The sequence below is a fragment of the Ammodytes marinus genome (genome assembly GCF_949987685.1).
Source record: "Ammodytes marinus genome assembly, chromosome: 21".
Classification (NCBI taxonomy): domain Eukaryota; kingdom Metazoa; phylum Chordata; class Actinopteri; order Uranoscopiformes; family Ammodytidae; genus Ammodytes; species Ammodytes marinus.
The window spans coordinates 19,304,660-19,327,931 of NC_137225.1; the positions used below are offsets into that span (position 1 = coordinate 19,304,660).

The following is a 23,272-nucleotide window of genomic DNA, read 5'->3' on the forward strand; positions in this document are numbered from 1 at the left end:
CCTTCAGCCAAGAAGTTGATCAGAAAAATACCCCACACAATTGCAGTAATCCCCTGTGTGCTCTTGTTGTGTTGGGTTTGGTTGGAGTTTGAGCGGCCCCTCTCTCCCTCGTCTTTCAGCCTGCGTTAATCGTGAATGATTCCCTATGTCTATAGCGCCAATGCCAGGGCCGGTGAATCAGGTACATAAGCCTAAGCCGCTTGGAGAGGTGCTCTTATTAAACTCTAGCCAGCTGCTGGAATTTTTCTTCCCCCTCTCATTGTTAATTGGGGAGTCTTGAGTCTTTCCCGGGAGTTGATTTGCAAGAGAAAGAAAAAAAGGAGCAAGAGATTATTGCACAGGAGGAGAGCAGCTTTGAAGAAGTGTTTTGTGATTTCACTGTACATCCTCCACTCCTCTCTCTCCTCCTTGTTCACTATCCACGGGCTCCCCAGCCAAAACCTGTTTGTGCCACTGACAAGCAGCAGCAGTGCTTTGGAAGTTCGAAGGTGGAACACAGCATATGCCTGGCTTTGGCTCAAAGGTACAACAACACCTCCTCTGATGTTTAGGCTTTTAGGAAAAGGCGGGAAACGAGGGAGGGGGGTGGGGGGGAGAGTTGCAGTGTGCAATGGCCCCTTTGTGCAGCCCTGAAAACGTACATGTCCCAGCTTTAGAGCCTCCGACTGATGGAGTTCAGGGCTGCAGGGCAAATCAGATTCTTGAGAGTCAAGGACAGATTGGCATGTGGAGGAACAGCAATCCTTGTTCTTAACCTCCTGGCTCTGAAAAATACCTTCAAAAAACAACAAGCCAGCAAGGGGTTTTGTTTTACTTTTCATTTCTTTGAATTGGCTGGGCACCCTTAACTTAAGCCCCAGCTCTTTGTCCCAGAGATCCAACTCAGAGGAATTGGCCCCACTCCATATCTCATTATCTCTTTTAGGATTTCATTTTGTCATTGCGTCCACACTCACTTTTATGCCGCCATATTAAAGGCCATGCGTAGGGTTTTTTTTTCTCTGAAGGTATTTCGCACCAGTTTTTTACAATGGAGACCCCAGACAAGGGGAAAAAAAGGGAGAAGGGAGTTTTAGGATTTAATGAGTGGCTTGCTGGGGGTGAAAGACGGATAGAAAGCAAGTGAGGCAGAGCAAGAAGAGAGAGTGCATTTGTAGAGGGGTTACAGAGAGAGAGAGAGAGAGAGGGAGGGAGGGGAGAAAGACTAGTAAAGGAGGAAGAAGAATGCCGGGATGGAGCACCAGGTACCATAATAGTGGCGGAGAAAGCTCCTGAAATACTAGAGCTGGGGCGTGTGCTCTGATCAGGACGGCAGTGAGCACAATTACCTTCTTTTCAAATCCTTCAGTGACACTGCGGGAGGAAGGAGGACTTTGAAACTTGAAAGGCAGGAGCTCGCTTTCAACCTCAAACGCGAGCAGGAAAGGGCTCTGAAATTTGTTCAGTGCTCCCCATCCACCATTAGCTTGTTTCTTCCTCTCGCCTCCAGGCATTTAAGCGCTTTTTGAAAAGATGTTAAGAAATTCAATCACCATAGAGAGAGAGAGAGAGAGAGAGAGAGAGAGAGAGAGAAAGAGAGAGAGAGAGAGAGAGAGTTCTTTTTTTCAGTTTTTTTTTGAGAGGCATGCTTTTTCCTCCTTGGTCCACAGAGGACTGGCCTGCTGCTTTTGTATTGGGCTGAATAGACCTGCAAACTGGTAGAGGACTGGATGTGGCAACCATGGGAAAAGGGAGGGAAATAAAAGAGGAATGAAAAATGAGGGCGGGGAATACAAGGGGGTAAAGGGTATGTTGGGGTGGACGGTCAGAGTTAGAAAAGTGTTGCATGGTTGAACTTTCCAAAGTTGTGTGTGTTTACCTGCGTCTGCACTGTCTTCATTAGCCCTTCTTTTTTTGACGGATACCTGACATGTTATAAGAATACAAAAGGTTTCCCCCAGCAGGTACAGGGAGCGATATCTCTCTCGAGGCTTCTGGTTCTCTTCCACCAGCCACCATAGTTCAAGGAGTCAATTGACCCTTGAGCTGCTGGGTGTTTGTTTAACCATTTAAGGTGCTATAAACTGAGGTAATGAAGCCCCTTAAGGTTGTATATGGTAGAATGATGAACCCCCCGTGGGCTTTCCATGGTGACCAGAGAGGGGGATGGTGGGGATGGTGGGACTTTGACACCGCTGTGATTGAACTATTAGTCGCTTGACCTCCCTTGGAGGAGACGGATATATCTGAATAGCGGTGGGGGTCACTGGAGAAGGAGAGAAAAAAAGGAAAGGAAACCATGGAAGATGGGGGATGAGAGTGAACAAAGCAATTAAAATAGTCAAAGAATTGCAGTTCCTGGTATATTTCCTAAAGTAGTCAGTTGAGTCTTCTTACTAGTTTTTATTAAGCGTGGCAGGACATTTTTTTGAACCTTAAAACTTAAACGTTTTAGGCCAGTTGAAGTGCCCACTAGCCAACTGATTGCTACACTATCTAAGGCCCTAGTGATGAAATCTATTTATTAAACATCAAATATGTGTATGAAAGTCAGGGAAAAGAGCTCATAAATATGGAGACTGTTTTTACTTTCCAGATGTAATGCTGGATTTTTGGGGGATTTGAAAGAGCTGAGAGCACAGAGTGGAAGCCTGTGCTACGCTGCACAGCTACATGCTCCACACTTAGCAGTTCTTGCTCCCAGCATAGTTTACAGTCTCCACTTCTTCCAATATCCATGTCAGGAGATGAACCCAATTCCGAAATCCCTTTATGTTAATATTGCGCTTTGCAAGAGCAGACCTATTAATCCAGCTTTAACCGTATAAGTGCCATTATTCCCTTAATAAGATCACTGGCTGTGCAGTATAGGATTAAATACTTATATCATAACTGACACTGTCATTTCCTGCGGATGAGAGTGGCTTGCCTCTCTGGCTGTCAGTTCCGCGTTAAGAATCCTTGAATCTGGTGCCAGTGCTGAGCTGATGCGCCGCGGCTGGCCCGGGCGCCGGTAATGGATGTGGGAGAGTGAGGGGAATAGAAGCGGGGACCCGTGGGTTGCTACCCTGCTCTCTCAATCTCATTTTCCCTTTTCTCTTTCTCTCTCTTAACCTCCCCCTTTCTGATCGCTTCTTTTGCTTCCTGTGAAGTGGTGCAGCATTGTGGCGGGCCTCTTCAGCGCTTAAAGGTAGTGCTCTTTAATCTGGCCCTCTCCTCTGTTCTTAATTGGCAGTTGGATGCTGTTGGGGTTGCAGTGCGTATGGTAGGGGAGCCTCGCACTGCTTGCTAATACTGTATTGTACACAGCCTCCGGCGCCAGCACAGTGGCTTTTTTGCCAATTTCTCAAGGATGAGCATTGGGCTGTATTGATGACCCTCAATGGTGAAATCATAATTGCATATTTACCAGACCTGAACATGACAGGTGAGGTGATAAAGTACTCGGGCCTGAATGGTGACTAGACCAGACTGTATGGATCGGTTTGAATGAAAGAGTTTGATTGTAAGGCATATAATAAGGCTTCTGATACTATACTCTATAGTAAAGGCTAATACCAGGTCAGGGGGGTAGCTGACCCATATACATGGCAGTTCAGAGGTCAGTCAAAGGGTCAAGGGTCATGTCTTTCTGGTGGAGCTCAGCCCTTGAACTCAACACATTCATCCTCTTTACCCAGCATGCCAGACAGCTTTCTCCAGAGAACCTTCTCCTCTTAATATTGCCCCCAGAAAGATTTAGTTTGAGACACATATAGAGAGAGATAGAGAGTGGGAGAAGGAGGGTGGGGTTGATACAAACCTATGAGGGTAGTTAATGGGCAGCTTGGAGTGCAGGCTGAAGGCTGCCTCCTCCATGGGAATCCATTTCTTTAGAAAAAGTAACACACAGAGCTGAATTTGAGAACAGCCCTTTAAGAAATCCTTTTTCAACTGTGCAAAATTAAGATTTTTTCAGAGAGAGATTCTCACATCTGCTCCAAACTTTTATCCTTATCTTCTACTACTTATCTACTCGTAATAACATCCTTTTCTTTTTTCTATCTATCTCTTCTTGCAGAGGACGAGAGTTCAGGCACGCCTTACCACCGCGAGAGGCGCAATGCCATCAGCTCCCAGGCCCCCGAAAGGACCATAAGAGAGGAGCCCTCAACCTCCACAGAAGACCGGCCCTCCCTGCTCAAGAAGGAGCTGCATAGTTCCCTGCCCCACCTGTCCGACCATGCCCTGCCATACCGAGGCACTCTGTTCGCCATGGACCCCCGCAACGGCTACCTAGACTCACACTATGGTGCGTATGTTTTTTATTTTTTATTTTTTTTATAAGGCGAGACACTGCAAGTGAATGGGGTTACATTTTGTACTATCATCGTGAAACTTTGCCAGTTGATTACTTAAAGCAATATTTTTTTTGTATTTATATTGTAGGCGTATGCATATACAAATTCTGCAATATGTAACTAATTATACGCGTATCTTTTTAAAAGGATGTTCCAAGCAACACCCCACAAAAGATCTAGATGTTGGAAAAGATCATTTTTAATTTTTTTTGTATGTCCAACACATTTTGGGTAAAGACTTTTTCATTTTCTGCATGTTTAAAAAAAGAAAAAACTGCTGTCTTTTTGCTGCCTGCGGTGTTAAAGTGGAAGTATTGTAGATTTTGTAAAGTAAATAAACTACACAGCTCAAGGACATGGACACCCCAAACACTGGGGCCAAGTTTGTCTCTGTACTGTAGGTGAGAGGCATGCCTGCCAGATGCTTGATTAAGTCTGCCAGATTAGCCTCTCACTTGCTCATGCTCACGCACACACACACACACACACACACACACACACACACACACACACACACACACACACACACACACACACACACACACACACACACACACACACACACACACACACACACACACACACACACACACACACACACACACACAATGCTGCTAACACATGCACACACATTTGTCTTGTTTTGTGCCTGGGAATTTAGTATGGGGAACGGCCAGCGTAGCTTCTTAATTCCCTCATTAGGGGCCTGTCTGAACACAGTGCTCCGCTTTCTCTCATCAACACACACTTCAAAGCCCCAAAGCAGTGCAGAGTCAAACCTCACCACCCCCTACTCTGCCTCTCTCTCTCTCTGTGGGACTCTGTGGATGCTGTGTGTGTGTGTGAGAGTGTGTGTGAGAGAGAGAGACTTATGGAGATATAGCCTGTGAGATTTAGGTGAAGGGAGAGCTGTGGCTTGAGCGAGATTCTGAAGATAATTTGAAAAAACAGGTGAGATTGGGAGTAGTAGTTAGATGAAAGCAAAGCTGTGTGTGTGTGTGTGTGTGTGTGTGTGTGTGTGTGTGTGTGTGTGTGTGTGTGTGTGTGTGTGTGTGTGTGTGTGTGTGTGTGTGTGTGTGTGTGTGTGTGTGTGTGTGTGTGTGTGTGTGTGTGTGTGTGTGTGTGTGTGTGTGTGTGTGTGTGAGTGTGGAAAGAGAGAACAGTAGATAGATGATTGGGGAGTAAGAGGCTGATTAGGAGGTTAATTCAGTGGCCACTGTATAGCCAGGACTTAGCCCTGCAGACAAGGATTTGATGTGATAGCTTGTTTAGTTTGGTTAAATTGGCCCTGAATTGGGGCTAGACAAAGTGGGGCGGCGGAGGGATTTTAATCCGGTGGCAGTAATGAAAAAGTTCAGCGGACCCCAACCTTATACTGTAACTCCATTCATTCAGCACACTTCATTAGCCCTTGTTACTTTATGCTTGGGTGCCTATAAGAGTCATCAAGGTGCCTTATTTTTTTTTAACGGGAAAGGTTACTTAAAACCAGGCAATGGTGCTCTGGACAGGACCCTGGAGGGCAGAACATTACCGGCCATTACATCCCGACCTAGCTCAGCAACACTGCCACTTCTGGTTTCATGTACTCGCGTGGCTTATATGTGTGAAGGAGCTCTGGAGGTTCCAGACCACTGAAGCCTTAGGGGTGGGGGTGGGAGTGTGTGTGTGTGTGTGTGGGGAGGGGGGGGGGTCTCTCTTCTGTGGCTCGGGGTCATGTGGAAAAGTCACAGTCTGAAATGTTGAGTTCAAAAGCAGCAGGCTGAGCAGGGTAAAAGAGTCAAAAAGGCCATAGAGCTTCAAGAGGCTTTTCCTTTTCTTTTGCATTGGGGCTCAAGAGGCTGGAAGACTGCAATCATATATACGAGGCTGAGTAGAGTGGTGTGAACGATGATGCATGCTGGGAAGCTGTAGGCATGATGCATGATGGATCTACTCTCTGTCCATGCTGCTTTTCTTCCCTATTGTAATATACAGTATACGTAATAGTGCCGAAACAATATATCAATCGACACAAAACTTATTGGCAAAAAAGTGAATTTTTTTCATTTATCAAGAAAAAAATATACATTTTGACATAATTGTGAGTTATGTATCTAAGTTAATAGGCTATTTGAAGACAATTAATTTTTTGTAAATGTAGTATTACCACATGATTACCAGTGCTATAAAGACAAATCACAGCACCGGTGGGAATATAAAGGTGTATTGAACTCTGAGATCCTATGTAGTATAAATATTGAAATCGGTTCATCCTAGCCTGAGAAAAGGCAGAAAGTGTGTTTATGGTCTCACTGTCTTACCCTACAGTTGACTAGTGTGACATCACACTAGTAAAAATGTTGCTTTAGGATGAACAGGACAGCTGGGCCAAGGGAAGGCTGAGGAAATACTGAGGGAAGAAAAACCTCATTCATTATATTATAATAGCGATTTTATAATGACAGAACGCCGGTTCCGTATGGATGAAGTATTCCTTAAAAAGAGGCAGCAATCTCCACTTGAAAACCAGTTGGAACGGGGCTTCAAGTGTTTTTAATTTGTTGTTCCTCTGTCAATTCTCTGATCCTGGCCCTCTGCTCCAGTGAAGACTTATGATCTGACACGAGCACATTGCCGTGTAAAACACCTCCGTCCTGGCCCCAGGTGTTAAGGACATGGGGTGTCCCTGAAGGCGGCAGTCCCATTCTGTCTGATTGAACCCAGCGCCGGAGCTCAATCCCCCAGGAGCTCTGGAGGGTCTGAGGGTCAGCACAACCAAAAGGGTTCCCCTGAAACCTCCGCTCTCCCCCACTCCCTTCCTCGATGTCTTTGAACCGTGAGCCTGTAGCGTCTGTCGCCACTACACGCACCACAAGGTGTAAAAAGCCACAGGCTCCTGTTCTGGTTTCTGGTTTCATACGCATGTGAACACACACACACACACACACACACACACACACACACACACACACACACACACACACACACACACACACACACACACACACACACACACACACACATCCCTTTACTCCACCAGCGGTAGTCCCTCTCTATGAGGGCTTTGTCACCTCCTAAATTCATCCCAGGTGTGTGCCTGTGTGTGTGTGTGTTTGTGATGGAGAGGGGGCCCTAAGCCTTTGTGCTGTGCTTGCATAGTGTGCCACGCCACGCGGCAGACAAGCCGGCTAAATCCGATTACTCATCGCGCTGGTGTGTGTCAGTGCTTAATGTGCCTAAATGCGACAGCACCTGCAGCCTCCCCACACCTGGCCACTGGGTCGCTGACGCTAACGTGGCGGTGGCTAGGCTCTGGGAGGCGTGGGAGTTTGAACAACGGGAAGGGGAGCAAGTGGCGCTTTATCTTCAGGGGTCTGCCGCTCTGGGTAAATCTCTTGCTATTCAACCCCGACTCGCGATCTCCCACTCTCCTCTTAACGTCTGTGGTCTAAGACTGTGTTTACTCTGGGTTTTTCAACACCCACTTCACGGCAAAAAAAGGAGGAGGCACTAAAGGAAACATCGGGCCCTATTGTTAGCATTAGCTTAATCGTGGCGGTGCCTTAAGTCTTAGCCGCTTTTCTTGGGCAAACACCGGATAAGAGTCCACACAGCCTTCTTATACCCACAACACTAGGGCTTTGCCGTGGGATAAGGAGAAAGGATGAGATGAGGATTAATGAGGGAGAAGTCTTGTTTTTTTTAAAGATCTTAATTGTGTAGAAGTGTGAATGGGATGCGCGGCGCCGACATCTGTTTACATTGTGGGCTGATTAGCCGGTCAGCGGTCCTTTAGCAGCAACAGTGAGCCCACTTGCTGGCGAAGCATCTCGGCATCCTCCAAGGGGATCTTCTTCTTTAAAGTGTGCCTCTTTCTTAAAGACTTGCCCTTCTTTTGCCAGACTAAACACATCCTTGGAGGGACTTAAAGAACATTTTCAATGGTTTTCTTTGCAAAATGTTAGTGTCTGCACCAAAAACAACCGATAATGTTCAGTGAAAGGAAGGGAGGCAACTGGAGTGAAGTAAATTTGCAAAGCTTTAAAGACAATGCTTAAGTATTTTGGCTCTAAAATGATATAAGTGTTGTGGCTGTACTGTGGCTGTCATACAGTAGGCTATTGATAGGAATACAATCAGACCCATTAAGTATGTCTCCAGGCTGTGATGGCTGCCTATCAGTCCAATATTCTTTGGGTTAGCTCCCTTAAAGAAATCTAGCCCAGATCTGGCTGCCAGGGCCTAATCCCCACACCAAAGCCTTTGCTGTCCTTGACTGATCTCAGACACCAAGCTCTGCTAAGCTAGAGGCGGTGGAGGTATATGGATCTCTTGGCCGAAGGATTCCATCACATGTATCAGAGTAACCCATGCTCTATGAGCCTGCACAAAGGTGACTGCTACCTGGATCATGTTGGCCCTCTGTTCCCGGGGAAACACTGAGCCATGGCGTAAAGAAAAAACCCTGTTCTGGGGTTTTTACGATGTGGTGGTGGTGGGGGGGTTGGTGGGTGTCCAGTCACAGGGGTTAAACTGTAAACTGCTGCGCCGAGCTGATCTCAGGTCTACTGGGCCGTAGCACGCCTGCCCCCCCCCCCCTCCCCCCCCTGCCCCGGCCGGCGTCAGTCTGTCTGCCTCAATATCAAAATGCAGCTGACCACTGAACTGAATGAGCTGGCTGTCACCAAACCTGAACGTGAGCCGCACAACAATGGCTACCCCGGACTCTATACGGTTAATTACAGTGCTCATTCTTTCAGATCCCGTGTACTGCAGTGCACAGGGCCCTTTCCATATGTCGGGAAAAGAGTAAGAGCAGCAAAGAAAGGAAGATCAATGTTAAAGGGATAGCTCAGTATTGTTTGAAGTGGGTTGTATGAGGTACTTGACCATAGTTAGTCTGTTACCTTATGGAGATGCCGATAAGCACATTCACTTTAACGAGTTTGGGGGAGATGTGGCCGTAGCGGTAGTCAACGTTGTACTGTTGATACTGCATTATCCCTTTAAAAGTGTTTTTAGATTGAAAAAAGAATAAACAGAGCGCTCTTCTGAACTTTCGCCTAAAGAACAAACTTTTGTGGCCTCTTGTCGGATTAAACGTGACAATCACTGTCTGGGGTGTTGCTTGGAACATCCTCCCCCACCCCTTATGAACTGGGGTGGAGTTCAGAGGAGAAGGGCCTGGGGTGAGGAGAAGACACGTGCCTATTTCAAGTGTAAGTGTTTGTCTTTGTGATTGTTTCAATATTGGCTCTTTTTTTTTTTCTTCGCGTGGTGGTACGGTGTAGTCCCCCCACTGGTGTTCCGGCACAGAGAAGCCTTAGGGCACACTGCAGGCAATGGAGAGGGATCCCTTTCCATTCACCTCCTTTCATCAAGAAAGAACAACATGGGCCTAGTATGTGTGTGCTCTGCTGCTGCGGCCTCTTGGTCCAGCGCGCCAGGGATAATCAGATGATCCCCTTTTATACAGCTTATTAGAGGCATCTCATGGCGTAAGATATAGGCCGTATTCTCACATGCATGTGCCCCCCTTTGTAGCGCTCTGTGATTTAAAGAGGGGGGTTAAGCAGAGTTTGAAGGGGCTTGGAGAATTCATAACATCTCGGGGTCATGTGGTGCTCTTATACCACAAAGCTTATGTGTGCGTGTGAACTCGAAATATCTCGGAAGAAGAGGCTAGTTCTTCCTTATTAACAATGACAAGATTAAATGTGAAGGGGGCTAAGAAGAATTAAGAAGAATTTCCAGATAACTTGGAGATGTTCAAGGACGGACACACTCTCAGCATTTCTTGGTATCATTGTCGCAACATCTGTCAGTGTGTTTTTTTTTTCAAACTCCTTTTCAAATGAGTCTGGTTAATCAGTCGAGAGCCACACAGGAAAAGTATAGGAACAACAATAGCACTTCTGCTTACGTTTGGGGAAGGCTTAAAAATGAAGATTTGCTGCATGCGTGTAGTACATCCAAAAGGAGAATCGACTACAGGCAGCAAAAAACCACTGGCAACAATAACATTAAGCGCTATACTATAAAACAACAACAAGAAGACTATACTCAATGCTCACGGGGGCTTCTTGTTGAGGGTTTTTCTCCTCCTCCTTAAGTTACCCCTGTTAGTCTCCAGTAGGATAATCACCTCTGTGTGCAACGGGACTGGAGTTATTTCACGGCTTTTCTTCACGTTTAGTTTTCCTGCGTATCCAAAATCTCATCGCTACTCTACTAGTATTTGCATTCCTCTCACACACTGGCAAAGATAAGCGCCCCTCATCCATCCCTTCAGCCAAACAGCCCCATATCTGGCTCTGGTCTGTCTCTGGAGGGGTCGCAAGTATATATTGTTCTACACGAAAGAGGAGGCTGATGAACACAGTGTAATTAAAATGTTTCCGACAGTTAAGTGAAGTGTAAGATATCGGTGTATAGAGGAAGGGGGCTGACTCTGAGAGGGTGTAAGTGAGACTGTGTTGTAGGGAAAAAAAAGAGAGAGAAGAGCCAGAGAAAGTGGTGAAGGAGAAGAAGAAGAAGGAGGGGGGTGTAACAAAGCAGAAAATGAAGAGAGACATAAAAGAATGGGAGCTCAAGGAGGTCAGGCCCATCACAGGCTTTAGTGTTGCCTTTAAAGATGCCTGGGACAGGTGGCAGCTCCAGACAATCTCGCACCACAGAGCAGCATCCTCTCAGGAGGAGATAAGGGATTCCTCCATCCAAGGCACCGTGCTCTCTTCTCCTCTCCCTCCTCTTCTTCAGACACACACACAAGACACACACACACACACACACACACACACACACACACACACACACACACACACACACACACACACACACACACACACACACACACACACACACACACACACACACACACACACCCCCTTCCTCCTCTGCCGTCTTGGGGTTCTCCCAGACTCGGCTTGCTTTGATGTGGCTCAGTGTGAGCGGGCAGCTGTTAGGGCTACGGGGGCTGCTGCTGCAACAGTGCTGCTAGGGCCGGTTGGACCCGTTGGGAAGCCGAGTTGAGCGGCGGCTCAATCAGTTGCAGGCGCTCTCTCTCTCTCTCTCTCCTGGTGCCCGGCACTTTCAGGTCTCATTAAAGCGCTCCGGCAGGGTTAATCCTCTTTAAGGTTTACATGGTGCCCCAGTTTTGTCTCTCTGCCCGGGCCGTGAGGGGAACCCCCTGGGCGCCACCTGCGTGACAAAGACTCAAAATCGCCGTGACAGTGAAGTGAAGTTCTCCTTCCGTCTGTTGCCTCCGCTCCCCCTTGTATGTTTGCCTCTCTCTCTCTTTGCTCTTTCTCCATGGCTCTCTCACTTGCCTTCTTCCCCTGTGCATTAGGCAGTTTTTCTTCAGTTCCCCTCCTTTTCCCTTGATAGTACCTAGGCCCGGTTGTAAGTCTTTTAGGATTATTTGGGGTGGAATTTGTTGACAAGGGGGGCTGCAGTAAATGGATTACAACTTTGTCCTTGTTTTTGGGATGCTGCGAGGAGGCGAAAGGGGAGAGATCAGGAGGATGCGCTTTGAATAATGAGAGAGGCAAATAAAAAATAAAAAGAGAGAGAGTGGGATTAACTGAAAGAATTAGGAAGAAGAGAGGGTGAAAGAGAGGCTAAGGTGACGGCAATGCAAAGAGCAATGAGAGTGGAAAAAGTGGAGAGAGAGAGAGAGAGAGAGAATCCAGAGAGTTCCAGATGTTGTTGCACTCATAACACCCTAATTGGTCCAGAAGTGTCTAGCGCTCGCTGTCTGGCCCTGCACAGCCCGGCAACCATTTGTCTGATTGCTGTGACACTGGGCTTTGTCTCTTTGCTCGGTGACACACAGTTTCCTCCATTAGCCCAAATAATGGCCACGTACCTCTGGAGGGGCCTGCACAGACTTTGTCTAATGTCTGTATGGGTCGGGTGGAAAATGGAGGAGTAGACTTACAGTGCGAGGGGAAATAGCATTTGATTGTGAAATATATTGAAATATATATCAAAGGACTGCACTGGTGGATTTAAATGTGAAGGTTTTAAAAACTTGAAATCATGTATGCATGACCATTTTCCGAGGCGTGTTTTTAGATTGATTCACCATCTTCCAAGCAGCCACTGGTTTCACATCATTTGAATGTGAAAATCAGCTTGCAGAGGCTGGCCTAACACCTTGCTTTATATACTTTATCCTGAACATTTTGTTGGATATGAAAACAATTTTGCAAGATTGATTATTCCAGAGTTGGTTCTCCAAAATACTCTTCACTTATTAAGTTCTAGGCTTTGCTGCAACATAGTTACTTAATGCGTTGCTTGGCAGTTCCCTTTGACATCTTGGGTCACTAAGCTCTTGAAGGGAACACAAAGGAGAATGTTTGATTTCTCCTTTTTGGCCACATTACAATGCCATAATACATAATGTTGACATGAAAATAAATCTGACCAAAATGCCAACTGTGATGGATGACCACTAATGACCAAGATTAAAGTCTCTGCAAGTTGATTCATAGCATCTAAAATCACTGGAAATGTATTTCTGTAAATAATATTACAGTATAATGACCTTGCTTTGGTCAGTGGCCTCCCAGCATGATTCAGAATGGAGAAGTCGCCTGTGTGTTATTATAGTGCAGGTGTATTAGCCTCACAGTCTCTATCACAAAGCCACATATAGTTTAAGCATCACCTGCTTGGGGGTCAGTGTGTCACAGATGAGCCGGGTACAGCTGTGGCAATCACGAACACTGTCACTGACATGACCTTGGCTCACATATGGATGTTGCGGTAAATTCAAATAATTTATTATATTTCTATGATCCAGCCATTTAAAGGAGTCTTTAAAAACAGATTGCCCACACATCTTTTTCATTTCTCTTGTGACCTCCGATTCCTAAATTATGATCTCAAAAAAAGATCAAACCCTAAAAACCAGCCTTGTGTTTGAGTTGAATAAATCACAGATGGGTGGAGTTGAGGCGAATATAATGTAACAAAGTCCTGGTGAGTTAACCTGAGGTTTAAATCAATTCTCTTCTCTGTGAGAGGTATCGTCGTTTTGGAGGGAAGAAGATAGACATATGTGAAAGATTAAGAGAGAGAGAGAGAAGAGAAAAAAGGTGTAGTGCGGCATTTCAGCTATACTAAACTGCTGTGTAAATCTCTCCCCATGCAGCTGGGTGGGGGGGGGAGGAGGCCTCAGGTTGGGGTAGGTAGGGTGGGGATGGTGCCGGGGGAAGTGGGGTGCAAAGTATAGTGCTTTGTTCTGCTCCCCCAGCTTATCCCAATCTGGAGAAATTCAGCAAATGTAGGAGATAAATTGTTCGTTTCGGCAGAGGCCTTGGTGAAATAACCTTCACTCCCCTGATCCACACTGGGATACAGGCAGGAAGGAAGGGAGGCTGGGGAGAGAGAGAAAAAAACAGGGCACAGTTGCTGGGGTTGGATGGTGCTGGGGGCCCCTTAGAAGAGTGGTGTGCGTGCTTCGCTCCACTCTGTAGCAAAAGGCAAGGGTCCTCCTCCTCGTGCCGCGGTGCAATTTGTTAAGATTGACTCGACTTGGTAAATGTCTTGCAGATGCTGGTGGTTCCATTAAGATATTTTGTGTGACTTATGAAGGGGGGGAAGTCGACGAAGCAACATGCAAGCTACAGTATTTGGAGCACAGCCCACGTCTTGATCCTCATCATACCACTTTTTGCTAAAATAGGGTTTTCTTACTGTGCATTATTTCATATAAATGTCCTTCGAATAGATACAGAACATACTTTACTTTCCAGGTGATACTCATCTGAAAATATGTGGACCTTTACGAAAAAGTTTGGCAGGGAATGGTTGCGTGTTTCGTGGATGATGTATGAGCATTGGAAAAGCCTTTATCCTCTAAGTAACTTTGCAGGTATTGGTGCAGAGATAACCTGCGTGAACTTTAAATCCGGGTGCAAATATGCAAAGACTTGTAGCACCATGAATATAAAAGATTGCCATTGACCGACTTGTTCAGTCTAGACAAACAAATTACTTCTGACAGCGAGTAGCAATGGAATGTATTCCCGAACAGAAGGCCTATTAGCGCATAGCTAACGTTTTGCTTTTTTTCACCACTCGCTATTCTCTTTTCTCTTCTCTTCTCTTCTCTTCTCCGCCATGTTAATCATGTTTACCCCTAGAAAGGCTGTTTGTCTTTAAGGGTGTGAGAGCAATCGAGCACAAGAGATACAGGGAAAGCGAAACCAGCAAAGAGAAAAAAAGAAATCTATTGATTTTGCAGAGGAAGGGCAGAGTGTGATCTGCCAGCCTTACGTATATGATGAATGGCAGGATAGACTGGCAAGGCAACACTTAACATTCTTCTCGCTGAAATAAAGGCTTTCTCTGTTCTAGTGCGCAAGCATGGCGTATACAGTATAGAAAGCTCTGCACAGCAAGAACATTAGGCTAATTTATACAGCGGTAATTAGGCCATTAGACCTGAAACAATCTGGGACCCGTAATTAGGCAAAGTGCTCCAAAAGTCAACAGCAACTCCCACCGAGCTTAGCTAAACAGTCCCCGAAAGTGTTATTTACATGTCCAAACAGCTTGAGGTCTCGGTGTAAGCAAACAAGATGAGAGACGGGATGTAAAAGGGATTGATCACAAGAGAGCCGGCTTGATAGTCTACATGGGGCTCCTCCATCTCTTTCTCTCTCTTTCTTTCTTTCGCTGGATCATTCAAGGGAAGTTCAGTATTACATTTTGGGAGGGAGATTGTTTTAGAAGAGTGAAGCTGAGCATACTAAGTAATTCAGAGTCTGGCCTATGAGCTGATATGTCATATCTGTGTTTATGGAAAGTCAAACATTCCATCAGATAATGTCAACTAGCTATTCTTGTTGGTGCGGATTTTATTCTAGAACAATGAATTGATTGTTTTTCTTTTTCAATGTTTGTTAGTAGAAAACTCTTTTACGTGATTGTTGATTCTGATCAAAACCTGATGTTGTTTTAGGAAAAAACTAATGCCACGCTACATGCCTAACTTTACTGCTATGCCGTATACTTCACTGATTCCCAGCATGTGGTCGTGAACCCTCGCAAAATTAATAAAATATTTGCCTCTTGACAAAGTCAAACATTTGACTTCTTTAGGCCTTGCAAAAATGACTTACATGAAACAATAAGAGAAAGGAAAAATATCTGGTGTTAATTCTAAGGGTTTCTATAAATTAAAACCACATTGCAAGTACATTAAGATGACCGATCCAGGAATAGGTAAAAAGACAGCGGTAACGAAAAAAGCCCTGGAACTGTGTAAAGTCATGTACATTTGATTATGTTCTCTTCCTCAAAAGTAGCGACACGAGTTGCTTACACACACACACACACACACACACACACACACACACACACACACACACACACACACACACACACACACACACACACACACACACACACACACACACACACACACACACACACACACACACACACACACACACACACACGTTTGCAAACAAGCAACAGACAGAAAGTCTGGGAGCATCCTCCCCTAACGCCCCAGAGTGTTGCAGAGTTTTGGTGTAACTTGCCGGGCTTTGCTTCAGACGAGCGTGCCTGAGCGCTGAGATCATGAGCGGAGGAGAGAGAGAGAGAGGTGGCATAATGAAATCTGGCAGTCGCAGCCCCGGCACAGGCTTCATATGTTCCACATTAGCGATTCACAAATCTCTGGAGCAAGGCCCCGGCAGGCCCCTTTTTCTCTCACTATACGCCTTAGTCGCTTATGACAATCTGTCACTGGCTCCTTGTGCTCGGGCGGCATGAGCGTCGATGAGAAACGCACTGTTTATGGAGGAGCGTTTGGTCCTCGGCTGCGAGTGACACCGCGTTCGAGCAGAGTCAGTGAACCCGCGCCGGAGGAGAGAGGGGGTTTACCAGTCAAGACAATAAACTCACAATGCTGAGTTGACAACAAAAGCTTGAACGAATAGGAATTGTTTGCGTATTATCAAAAACCACACCACAATCGAGAGTGACGGCCCAAATTCTCCCCCAAAAGTATCACACTGTACTGTTCCAAAGCAGAAGAGTGAAGATCCTTTTGTGGTAGCACTTCCATTATGAAAGGAGATTAACCAATAAGGATATTTCAAATGATGTGCTTTAGGCATTATCCTCCCCTTGTCCTCCCCCCCTTCTTTTTTATTCAAGTGTCCAATAAAGGACAAGGCAATTACCATCCTCTATTTAATGAAGAGGAAGTCGGCTTTTGGTCCTGAGCTCGGTGTGTTTGTGCCGAATTAGAATTAATGAGCCTGGTCAAAGTTTGCCTCTAATTGCCCTTTCATTAAGACCCATGTGTAATCATGTCTTAATGACTTCCATGGCTTCTCCGTTAAGAATTTCAAAAAGAAAAAAATTTGAAACTATATAAATGAATACTGTGTGCTGCTGTGAAAAGTTGCGCTTTCGTCATTAAAACGTTTGAGGAAGACTTCTGAAGAGCTGATTAATTGATAGAAAATGATACAGTTCAAAAGATGCATCTCCTAAAATGTTTGCAACTATATCCGTTTTTTGCTGGATTCCTAGCTTTAGCATTGCATTGGCTGAGTGGACTTCTTTAATCCGTCTTGCTTTGCCAGTGTTGGTTTACCGTATGTATTCAGGACACAACCGTCATAAGGAATGCCGGAGCTGCTGTGGTGTGTGGCCACGGCAGGAAGGTAAAAAATTGTGACGCGTGTGTTGGCTCCCTATTTGCCTTCCAGCTGTCTTCTGCATTGCAAGGACGAGAACACCCCCCGAATATCCAGAAGAGCAGGGGCAATTTAGCCACGGAGTAAACAGTAAGGAGTCCCTGCAGGAAACAGTGGAGATGGATTGCAGGATGGAAGTTCACCCCACACCTCCCTCTCTCTCTCTCTCTCCCCTTCACCCTCTGTTCTTTGCGACTGTATACATTCCCTGAAGTGACACAGGGCTGTTTGCCTTGCTAATGGAGAGCCGCCGCGCTTGCGTAAAAGAGGTGGCAGGCTCTATTTAGACAGGGCCCATGGTAAAGTAAACTTCGGAGTTGGATTTAAATAAACCTTGGCGGAACGGTTTGCCATGCATGCGGCACAGTCTCGGGCCACTGCAGGAGGAGGGAGGGAGGGAGGGAAGGAAAGAGTGATGAAGAGCGCAAGAAAAAAAAGTCTCCAGTCCAAGCACAGTGCTGCGTTGAGTGAGTAGCTCCAGAGACATAAACATAGAAGGGGATCTGGGTAATTCAATGAGGAGTGGCGGATGTGGGAACGTAGGTGTATGTTGCAGGGGTGAAGTAGGCGGGGCCTTTTCAAAACAATTTCACAGTTTGTAATCTCAACGGTCATCCCCCATTGCCCAAACAGAGCAGAGGTTAGTGTAAAGTTTCCGGAATGCGGACAGGGATGAGTAAGATTAAAAGAACATGAAGCCCTCACTCCCCATCGAGGCCCCATAAAAAGAACACACTAGTGCATACGCCTCTGTAAAACCTGAAGGTTCGTTTCCCAAATCTTGACAGCCGAGGGCCGAAACGAAAGCCTTGGACGTGGAGCTGTGGAGAGTAAACAACTTAAGGTTTTGCCCTTGTCTATACCACAAACCCATCGGTCCATCCCCACATCCCTCCCTCCCTCAGCAACTCTGGAATCAGCCCAAGCCAACAAAGTCATCAGTCTGAGTCATCAGGAGGAAACTATCAAACAGACAGAGGCACTGAGGTCAGATACTTGCCAGAGCTTCTAGGACTTAGTATCTCTGCTGTTGTGAAAACGGCATGAAAACCCACAATTGGTTCCTAGAAAGAAGTTTTATTATTACTCGCACTTTAAGCAAGCCCTCATTTTTGCCTGAAGATCACTCTGACTGAAATTCCAGGATATGTTTGGGAACATTAGTGATCAAGAAGAAAAAAATAGAAAATAGAGATCTTTGGTGGAACTTAGTCAACAGGACCATACAGTGAAGAAAGCTACAAGTACAAGACCTCAAAGAAAATGTCTGATTGCCTGACAAGATTTGAAGTCCACATTCAGTAGCTTGTGCTTCTCTGGGGCATCAACACAGGAAAATAAGGCGTCAACTGTTGCACTGATGTCTGCCTCTTTGCTCTGGACTTGTGAGTCTAGTCAGAACACGATAGCAGAGGCTGTCTCTGCCAATATTTTGGAATTAAAGGGACACTGCACCTATTTGTCATGCCATAGTTACATTTCCTTGTGTATCCTTTGAAAACTGGGCAGAGCTACAGGAAAGTCTTCCATCATTGGGGTTTGAACCTTGAGATAAATTTTCACGCACTATGTTTAATGTATCTCTAGCAGGGTCCCAAACTGTATGGAAATGCAACGCTAATACTACTAATATAATTCATAATACTTACATTCCAATGCTGTACATGTACAATTACAAACCAGACACTTAACCGATCCAATCTTAATCGTAGCTGTATTGACCCAAATTGGCAGCCACGATCCCAATGAATGAATGAGTGAGTGATGAGGTAAGCACACCTGAGAGAGGCAGGGGGATCAACACCTACCGCGTTGCCCAGCAATGCAGCTGCGTTTGGCATGGACTACAACACTTGTAGAGCTGTTGGGCACCCCACCGTTTGGCCATCTGCCCTCTTGGCACACATGTCCAAATGTTTACAAGTAAGAAAAAAAACATATAGCTAGGAGCCTCAGAGACTTGCCGCGTGAAGGTATGCAGATGTTGACTCAAGCTTTGCCCCCCCGGGGGTGGTGATCGCAACTTGGCAACAGTCGTGGTAACAGGCAATAAAGTGACATGTGTTCTGGCATTTTAGATGTGTTCGTACAGCATGTGAAAAAAACAAGAAGTGATATAATTGGTTGCTGTGTGCACCCAGAAAAGCTGCTGTCTGTGTGTGTGTGTGTGTGTGTGTGTGTGTGTGTGTTAGTCATGGCTGTCGCTCTGTGCAAGTTTTAACCCATTTCAGTTTCACAACTCAATTTCCAAGGTCGGCAGCACGTGAGCAAAATTCCCACTGATGGTTTGCTCGTTGCGACTTGTCCAACAGTGGATGCACAGTTGCAACAAAAAATTCCAGCTTTATTTTGAAAGATTATGGTGTGAATTGTAGTTCAGGTTGGAAGATGAGTATGTGCATGTGTGAAATCCAAGTGTGGTGGCAGCACAACAGTTTCAATTTCAGGGGTAAAAATAGAGAAAGGCTTGGAAGCTCATATTATGCAAATGTTCTAATGTTTTATCCGGGGGTGAGGGGAGAGGGGGGGGGGGCTTTCGATTCTCTCTGGCAGTTGTGACAAAACACTGAAACGGAAAAAAGGGTGTTTTTTTGTCCTCGTTTTGTACATTTCATCGGTTGTACTTAAGTGTTATCCTTTGTACAAAAACCATATTATGCTTGGTGTGGTGAGAAACGCTTTAATTATGGTTATTTATCACAGTTTATTTTGAGTTCCATCCGCCTTAAGGCATTTGCAAACAGACTTCCTCCGCTAACATTTTTGGAGCGGCTTGGCTTTTAGCTCTGTGGCATTTAATGAGGTCTAATTTGGGCTGGGTCCTGCTGAAAGATAGCCATCAACCACTGCCTTTCATTATGGCTGCTGTTTAGATTAGCCGAGAGTTGGTAAAAGGATTCACATGACAATATGTTTTAGAGGAACCAGTAGTCTGTAAAGAAATTGTAATAAAAAAAAATATGACGTCTTATATTTATTTTTCTCTTTCTCTCCTTGTTAGCACCACAATTCTTCCCTGCCTTCCATCCTCCTGTGCCAATCGATGACAGACACACCCAGGGACGGTACATCTACGAGCCTTCTCCTGTGCCCCCTCTCCACGTGTAAGTTTCTCGCACACACTAAAAAATTTAAAAATACCACCAATCATACCTGAGCTCGGATTCGATTTGGTTGTCTCGCACGCATCCCGGACGAGCCCCCGACTCCTAATGGCGATACAAATCAAGCGCCCCTAAACCCTAAACTCCCTTCCGCCTGTGGGCGTGGAGCATCCTCCTCATGGGTGCTGGGGGTGCCTCTCTTTTCTTTTTTTCCTTTCTTTTTTTGTGTGTTGCCGTTCAGGATCAAAGGCCACGGCCCCTGTACGTGCGCAACATGATCCGCATGTCAGAGACACGCAAATGAACATGTGTCAGAGACATGGAAATGAGAGCAGGGGTTGAGGGGGGGGGGGGGGGGGCGCCTGGGAGCGTGCAATTCTCATAAGAGCAGCAGTGATCAAGCCTTGTCAAGAGAAAGGAAGAAATGCCTCCGCTGGCTGACATCTACCCATCTCTGACAGACACAGATGGGCTCCTGACACGTGAAAAAAAAAAATGAAAAACTGTACATAAGAAGGCTCACCATAATATCACTACCACCGCCTCATACATACATACGCACTGTACTACTGTACTGTAACAGGCTATCAAATACGAAGTGAGCTAAAAAACACGGTGTCATGTCTGGTAAGAGAGAGAGAGGGCGGTTAGTATTTTTATGTTAGGGGGAAACTCTTATTACAGTAGTCTCGTATTTCCCTGGAGTGCTTCTGACGGGGCTGGCCAGGTCAGCAAAGAACTTCAAAAGCCCTGTGCATTCCCTCAGCTCACTCACACACTCTCTCTCTTTCTCTCTCTCTCACACACTAACACACACACACACACACACACACACACACACACACACACACACACACACACACACACACACACACACACACACACACACACACACACACACACACTACTCCTTTTTATTCTCCCCTCCTCACTTCCAGTCACCCTCTCTCTCTCTCTTTCCTTCTCTTTTACTCCCTCCATCATTTGTATTCTCTGCGTCCAAACCTGTGAACACACCGTGAGGAGATGCTTCATCGTCCCTACACGGCGCTTGTTTCCCCTAACCCGGCAGACACGGAGGAAGCGATCACGGCGCGACGAGGACAAATTGGATGGGGCAGCTACTTGGGCCGTATTATGTTTGATATTCTTCATCATTATCAACTCCCCCCCCTCCTGCTCTCCTTCTCAGGAGTCATATCTCTCCCTTGCTGATGTGCCACTAAGCGTAATGAATTTTTTATGTCCCCCCACCTCCGGCCCACCCTACCCCTCAACCCCCGCGTCTCCCGCTCACAGAGGAAAGAAAGGGGGGGGGGGGGGGAGAGAGGGGAACGAGGCAAAGGCATAAAAAAAAACTAGGAAGTGATTGATGCCCCGTGTCAATGCAAACAAAATGGCAAATATAATTTAGCATTTAGCTTATGCGGAGATAATGGGGCGAACACGCACCGGCAACACAGGCGCGAACAAACAGCCTGGCTTGTTATCCGTCAGGAGCGCTTTGGTTACGATGTGGAGCACAGGTTATAGGGGAGGGGGAGGGGGAGGGACAACACAACACACTGAGCCGGGGAATTGAATTAAGGGGAGAAGAAGTTAGGCGCAGCGTCTTCAGTCACTCATGGTCTGGACAGGAGTTATCTTGTGACGCTTGGTTTGCTGTCAGCGGAGACACGGGCCGTGGCTATGCCGCCATGCTACTTTATGGCCTATTTATCCAAGCCATTAAGCATAGAGCTGTTTAATATGACACGCCATGTGCTGAGCGAAACTATTTGTCATTATTATAAGACAGCTGTTTAGTGGCCAACCGTATTCAAATCTAGTCAGTGAAGTGAACTCACTGTTATCTATGAACTTACGTGGGATTCATACGAAATTGATCTCGGCTACCTTTGTGCAAGTGGAAAGAAACAATATTAGCCTGCTTGATTAAAAAAGCTGCATAGAATTCCTCAGTGAAAGAAGAACTCATCAGTCTCCAACCACCTGCTGGCAAATTACAGTTAATTACACCACAAGTTTTCGCCGTTGCCAAACTTTACGGACGTAGAACTAAAGCCAAAAAGTAAACCTCCCAGAGGATTGGAAAGTGATGCATTCTGCTAAGTAACGTTGCTTGTAGCCAGCCGGTGCAAAACAGAGGCAGTCAACGTGTGTAGCTTGTCGCTTCAGGGAAAATGAAAGGAGGCGGCTTATAGAGAAATATTGAATTGTTTTAGGACAAGTTCTCCTCGGTGAGCAAAATTAATCGTTATTAGCCCTCTCGAAGATATGCCTAAGTACACAGGGACCATTATTGCGGTACTTCCCCATGCAGCCTCTCATTACGGCCTGTAATTACAGTTGGGTTGGCCCCTGCGGCGGTTCCATCAATCCAACACCGGCTTTCACCCGCCACGCACAAACGCAAGCAAGCCAGTCACCACTGGGCATCCACGGCCGGAGAGTTTGTTTCCTCCGCACCACCAATGACACATCCACCATACGTGGCAAATGAACAGAATCATATCCTATTACTGTGAAGGGCCTAATTGAAACATGTTTATTTATGGCCCCAGTTTTCAGAGCGGAAGAACGGGGCGTTAGCGGCGGCGGTTGCTAACGGGCTCCCCGCGATATGAGGCGGTAGAATTAAATTAAAAGCTCATAAAATGAAATATGCTCCGTATTAGCTGTTTGACACTTAATTTGCCTTCAAATGAGCAAAGGAAATCACAAATGAACTGTCCTTTGTTTTCCCCCCTTTCTTTACCTCACCTACCCTATTAGGCAAAGGAAAGGCAGATCGCAATTACAGACGGAGGCTAATCGTTTAGTTTATGAATTCTTGTGGGGAAGGTACCAATGTGCCATTCAATATTACAGCCTTAGGGTCAGGAGGGGGTGGAGGTGGGAGTCCCTTTTTGAAGGTGCCTGCTTTACTGAGAAACCTGTGTATTCACATAGGAGAAAGGAAAAGTGTTTCAACAACCCTGGTTTGAAATGAAACTAACAACAAGCGTCTTTTGACTCCCAATGTAAGCAAAGCCGTAATGAAAATGAACTGACCCAGGACCAGCAGAAGTCTTTCCCGCCCTGAATTTTGTGCTTTTCCCCCCTGATTTGGAGCTATCTGACCAGCCAGCTCAACCAA

The 23,272-nt window shown here is 46.0% G+C and overlaps 1 protein-coding gene across 1 annotated transcript in view; it reads left to right on the top strand.

The window, feature by feature from the left end:
* gli3 (GLI family zinc finger 3) overlaps nucleotides 1-23,272 on the top strand; it is a 98,516-nt gene that overhangs the window by 33,022 nt on the left and 42,222 nt on the right. The window contains exons 3-4 of the mRNA XM_080050155.1: nucleotides 4,040-4,270; nucleotides 20,031-20,133. Of these exons, the coding sequence (XP_079906281.1) occupies nucleotides 4,040-4,270; nucleotides 20,031-20,133 (334 nt within the window). The remainder of the gene's footprint in view (nucleotides 1-4,039; nucleotides 4,271-20,030; nucleotides 20,134-23,272) is intronic.